The sequence below is a fragment of the Alexandromys fortis genome, unplaced genomic scaffold (genome assembly GCF_014885135.2).
Source record: "Alexandromys fortis isolate MF-2015 unplaced genomic scaffold, M_Fortis_MF-2015_v1.1 scaffold_165, whole genome shotgun sequence".
NCBI lineage: Eukaryota > Metazoa > Chordata > Mammalia > Rodentia > Cricetidae > Alexandromys > Alexandromys fortis.
The window spans coordinates 3,362,101-3,368,100 of record NW_026068038.1 but is presented as its reverse complement, the minus strand read 5'-3'; the positions used below and the strand labels follow the sequence as shown (position 1 = coordinate 3,368,100).

The 6,000-nt window shown below is 45.7% G+C and overlaps 1 protein-coding gene across 8 annotated transcripts in view; it reads right to left on the bottom strand.

Annotated features, from left to right (window-relative positions):
* Spg7 (SPG7 matrix AAA peptidase subunit, paraplegin) overlaps positions 1–6,000 on the bottom strand; it is a 50,238-nt gene that overhangs the window by 26,175 nt on the left and 18,063 nt on the right. For all 8 annotated transcript variants that reach the window (XM_050165150.1, XM_050165151.1, XM_050165152.1 and 5 more), the window contains 3 exons: positions 5,585–5,710; positions 5,028–5,190; positions 4,330–4,503 (listed from right to left, as the gene is read on the bottom strand). In XM_050165150.1, the coding sequence (XP_050021107.1) occupies positions 4,330–4,503; positions 5,028–5,190; positions 5,585–5,710 (463 nt within the window). The remainder of the gene's footprint in view (positions 1–4,329; positions 4,504–5,027; positions 5,191–5,584; positions 5,711–6,000) is intronic.

Here is a 6,000-nt window from a genome sequence, read left to right as displayed (position 1 = left end):
AATAAATAAATAAAATATTAAAAAAAAATAAAATAAAATAAAAAATAAATTAAGGAGCCAGGTAGATGGCACATATCTGCATTCCCATCACTTCAGAGAGCGATAAGAGGACCAGAACTTCAAAGTCATCCTGAATTACACAAGGGGCTCAAAGCCAGCCTAGACCACAAGGGACCAGAGAGATGGCTCAGCAGTTAAGAGCACTGGCTGTTCTTCCAGAGGTCCTGAGTTCAATTCTCAGTAACCACATGGTGGCTCACATGAACTGGTGCCCTCTTCTAGCCCGCAGGCATACAAAGATATAACACTGTATACATAATTAATAAATTTTTTTTTAATAACTTATTTTTTGGTTTTTCAAGATTGGGTTTCTCTGTAGCCTTGAAGCCTGTCCTGCAATTCTCTCTGTAGACCAGGCTGGCCTCGAACTCACAGAGATTCATCTGTGTCTGCCTCCTGAGTGCTGGAATAAAGGTGTGCGACACTACTACCCAGCACATGAATAAATAAATCTAAAAACAAACGAACAAACAAAAAAGCAGAGCATGATGACACACGCCTTTAATTGGAGGTAGAGGCAAATGAATCTCTATGAGATCCAGGCCAGCTAGGGCTACACAGTAAGACTTTGCCCCTCCCCCACAGCCCTAAAAACAAACTAATAAAAACAAAGCAAAAAACTACAACAGGACTAGAAACATTTAGGGAAAAAAACAAAAAACAAAAAAACAAAAAACAAAAACATTTGCTATGTAGGATGAGGACCTGAGTCTGAATTCTCAGAACTCATGCAAAATCCAGAAGCATAGCACAAGCTTCTATAATCCTATCACTCCTATGGGTATTGGAGGTGGAAGAATCCCCTAAGGCTCTCAAACCAGCTAGGCTGGGGAGAGGCTCTGTGTGGGAGTAGAATGGGGAACAGACACAGACACACGAGCTGCTTAGCTGGTCAATGACACAACAGAGATGTGAGGAGCGGAACCAGGCTGTGGTGGCGCATACCTTTAATCCCAGCAATTGGGAGGCAGAGATAGGCGTATCTCTGTGAGTTCGAGGACAGACTAGTCTACAAGTGCTAGTTCCAGGACAGGCTCAGAAACTACAGAGCAACCTATCCCGAAAATAAATAAATAAATAAACAAACAAACAAACAAATAAATAAAATAAAAAGAGAGAAATTGGCCATACCATGACAACATCAGTAACAGGCATTTATTACCACACAGCACCAACATAGCAGTCAATTCCCAGACAGAGCAGACTCTCTCACTCAAGTGTTCACTTCTAACTTTTGGTCTGGAGATGCGGGTATCCAGAAAAACTATGTAGTTCTGGCTAGCCTGAAACTTGCCACAACCAGGCTTGCCTTAAACTCACAGAAATCCACCTGCCTCTGCCTCCCAAGTACTGGAATTAAGAGTGTGAACCACCATGGTTGGCCCTGTTAAGATTTTAAAATGACTCCTATGTGAAATTAGCATTCCCCAAACAAAAACTTGTACAATATATACCACCCACGTTAAAAAGTTCTTGCTCTGGGCAGTGGTGGTGATGCATGCCTTTAATCCCTGCACTGGAGAGGCAGAGGCAGGCAGATGTCTGTGAGTTCGAGGCCAGCCTGGTTTACGGGGAGAGTTCCAGGATAGCCAGGATTTTTACACAGAGAAACCCTGTCTCAAAAGCGCCCCACTCCAAAAAGTCCTTTTCTTAAGAATACACCTTCAGCCAAGTGACTGTGTGGTCACCAGGTGGGTGGCTGGGGCGCATGCCTCAGGCTCTCTTGTGTAGCTTTACAGTCCCAGAAATGCCCACAGCACCTGTGCTTAGGCCTCTGTGACTAGGATTTCTTATTCCCTGGGGAGTTTTCCCATGCCCAGCACCACATCCGCTCAACTCACTCCCCTGCACGTCAATGAACAGAAAGTGCTCTTCCTGAGGAGACAACAAAGACTAGTCTCAGAGCGTCTGAAGGAGCCAGTGTACACAGCTGTGAGGACACAGAGAGACTTGTTAGTGCTGGGCCAAGCTGACAAGCAACCAGTTCCTCAGCCAACCCTGGGGGACAAACAGCTATTTTTATGGTCGTTCAGAGAAATTCAGCTCAGAAAAATGTCATGCTTTCTAGTAGACTCAGATCTCTTGAAAAAGATAGCCTCTGTCGTCAAGCTGAGTGAGGTAACACACTGGTTAACAGATTTTCTTTTCTAGTTCAATAGTAAGGTTATGAAATCCATTTAAGCCCCCATTTAAATAAAATATATCATTGAGGGGGCAAGACACCCAAGGAGAATGGTTTATTGGAGTCTCCTTCATGATTAAGGATGCCTGGTCAAAATTCAGAATGATGAGGGATATGTGTTCAACCTCACTTTATAAATCATAGAGCCATAGCTGAGACAAGAAAGACAAACCATCATGTCAGGTCCAAGGCCTGGTCTGAAAGAATCAGGAATCTCCAGCAGTCCTCCAGCCACACCTCCCAAGGCAGTTAGTGCTCTGGGAACTGGACCCTGAGCACTTGCTGTCAGCGCAAAGCAGCTGCTGGGGTAGGTGTTGTTCCTGCCACGGGCTCTGAACTAATATGTGGACAGACAACTGGACAAGAAAAGGGCCAGGAAAGGCAGGGCTGTGGGCAGCTCTGTTTGCAGCCATTCTCACACCATCTCAACAACACAGTGCCTGTTCTCTTCAGTGTTAGAACTATCCACTGATGGACTGATTGGTTTAGGTCTTTTTGAGCCAGGGTTTCTCTAAGTAGTCCTAGATGTCCTAGAACTTGCTCTGTAGACCAGGTTGGCCTCAAACTCACAGAGATGTGCCTGCCTCTGACTCCTAAGTGCTGGGATTAAAGTTGTGCACCACCACTGCCTGAAGTATCCTTTGATATTTTTTTTAGTTTTTTTTTTTTAAGTTTTTTTCAAGACAGGGTTTCTCTGTGTTGCCCTAGCTATGCTAGAACTGGCCTTGAACTCACAAAGATCTGCCTTCCTCTGCCTCTCGAGTGCTAGGATTAAAGGTGTGCACCATCAGTACCAGCCTATCTTTTGATTTTTATTATTATTATTATCATTATTATTATTATTATTATTGGTCTTTCGAGACAGGGTTTCTCTGCGGTTTTGGAGCCTGTCCTGGAACTAGCTCTTGTAGACCAGGCTGGTCTCGAACTCACAGAGATCCACCTGCCTCTGCCTCCCGAGTGCTGGGATTAAAGGCTTGCGCCACCACTGCCCAGCTCCTTTGATTTTTAAAGCTGTAGCAACTTTACAGTTCATGAAATAACTTCCAGGATGCACCAGCCCCTCTGACATCACTACAGCTAGGAGTTGAACTCTCACATGCCTCTGTGTGTGAGGAGTGCAAACATAGGCATGCGCATGGAGGTGCAAGCATGGACCTGTGTATGAAGGCCGAAGGAAGACATCATGTGTCCTCTCCCATCGCTCTCCAACATGGATGTGATGTGTTACTCTGACTGCCTTGAGGATCATATTATTAAACTGTTCCTCCCAAAATAAATGCCTCACCTGGCCTTAAGAATACATCATACACACATACACACAACATATAAGCCAGGTGTGGGGGTGCGGGCCTTTCATCCCAGCACTCAGGAGGCAAAGGCAGGCAGACTCCGTGAGTTTGAGGTCAGCCTGGTCTACAAAGTAAGATTCAGGACAGTCAGGGCTGTTACACAGAGAAACCCTGTCTCAAAAAATCAAAAACACACATCACAGTTGCCCCAAAAGATGTCTTTAACATAACTGTCCTGCAAGGAGGGTTACCCCCTTGTAGACCAGGCTGGCCTCGAAGAATTCAGAGATCCACCTGCCGCTGCTTCCCGAGTGCTGGGATTAAAGGTGTGCACTACCACTGCCCAGCTTTCTTTTGGTTTTTTTGAGACAGGGTTTCTCTGTAGCTTTAGAGCTTAGAGCCTGTCCTGGAACTCATTCTGTAGATAGGGCTGATCCCACACTCACAAAGATTCCCATCTCTGCCTCCCAAGTGCTCAGATTAAAGGCATGCACCACATTGCCCAGCTTGTGAAAGCGGCGTTTGTTAAAGGTAGCAAACGGATGGACAATTCTTAAGCTGACTTTGCTGTTAGATATCAACATCTAAACTATTCTCTACATAATGTTCTCACTAGGGCAGGAGTGAACAACACTAAGTAACAGTGGCTAAAGAAAAAATAATACCTCTTCCAGTGATATTCCAGAAGTTAGAACAAAAAAATGTCACCAGGTTCATCTGCCCTGAAGGCCGTCACTCTGACAGGGTTAGTCTCCTCTGGTGTACAGTGTATGGTAAGGCATGTGTGGCACTGACCGTCCATCTCGACCAGGAGCTGGTTGAGGGTCTGTTCTTCCTCTGTGTTGGAGAAGCCAGACATGGAGGTGGACCGCTTCTTCCCCACAGCATCGATCTCATCGATGTACACTATGCAAGGGGCTCGGGCCCGGGCTTCCTTGAAGAGGCTTCGCACACGGGCAGCTCCCAGGCCTGAGGGGACACAGAGGGTCAAGAGATAGGCAGAGGAAGGAAATCAAATACTATTTTTGGGTTACAGCTAGGCAAATCTCCCACCAAAGATGCCTATATCTAACCGGCCACTCTCTGCAGATGAAGCAGAGTGCCGTCTTCCCATCCAGAACGCCCAAGCCACAGATGAAAGTGGAATCAAAACACACAACTGCCAAGTAGATGTGGGTCAAAGCTTTTGTTTTGTTTTGTTTTGGTTTTGTTTTGTTTTAAAGACAGGGTTTCTGTGTAGCCCTGGATATCCTGGAACTCACTCTGTAGACCAGGCTGGCCTCAGACTTAAGAGATTCACCTGTGTCTGCTTCTGAGTGCTGGAATTAAAGGTGTGTGCCACCTCTGCCTGGCTTGAACCAAAGCTTATTTGAACTTGGGCTATGTTTGTTCTTCTCTGTTCCACTCAGCTCCCCATGTTAGCGAGGGTTATATGAAAAACCTCCCCAGGCACTAGGCCAATAAACCTGCTCTTACTTCCAGCCCATACATACCTCCAATGACCTCTACAAACTCTGAGCCAGCCATTGCTAGAAAGGGCACTTGAGCCTCTGTAGCTACTGCCTTGGCCAACAGCGTCTTCCCACAACCAGGAGGTCCCAGCAATAGGGCACCCTTTGGAACCTTGGCACCAAGCTGAAGGAAGCGTTCTGGGCTCTAGTGAGGAACAGACATGTGACACTAAGTACTCAGCTTTTCATGTTTAAGGGACTCATATGAAGAGAACCTATGACAGTCGTGAATCAGCTACAGTCTCAGGGATCCAGAAAAACAAAGCTTCATAGGCTTTCAGCGCCAAAAGAAAAGATGGCCTAGCTGAAGTGAACTATTACACTCTTCTCCTTTGATGGCCAACTGCACACTGGGCAATGCTGTTGGTTTCCCAGGTATAGAACATCATACCTATATGCTGAGAGTGGTACCTTAACAAATAACAGCTAGCTCATGGAGCCAGCTCCAGTCTCAGAGTCTGCTCATCCCACCTTCCTTCTTGGAGAGAAGATGTCACCACCTACTCCCATCTTTAATGGCCTTAACATATGACTCTCACCTTCAGATAATCCACAAATTCTCGGACTTCCAGTTTGGCTTCATGCATTCCTGCCACATCTTGGAAGCTGACTCCTTTCCCTGTCTTCCCATCCACGATGGTGAAACGTGCCATTTTAAGCTGATTCTGTGCAAAAAGAGTCAGGACAGGAAGCTGTGCATCCCTAGCAAAACAGGGAAGCAGTAGCTACTATCTGCCTGACCTAACACAAAAATGTATCTCCATCCTCGGTGGAGGTGCTTCCTTTCACAGCCCCGGGGACCACCTATCAGCCTACTCCCTCCATGACAATGGAGATCACAGACCATTTCAAACACACAAGGGGAATCTTTGATTTGTGTTGTTTATATTAGGAAGAAAGCAATCTAACAAAAATATTTTTAAAGATTTATATATTATGTATACAATGTCCTGCC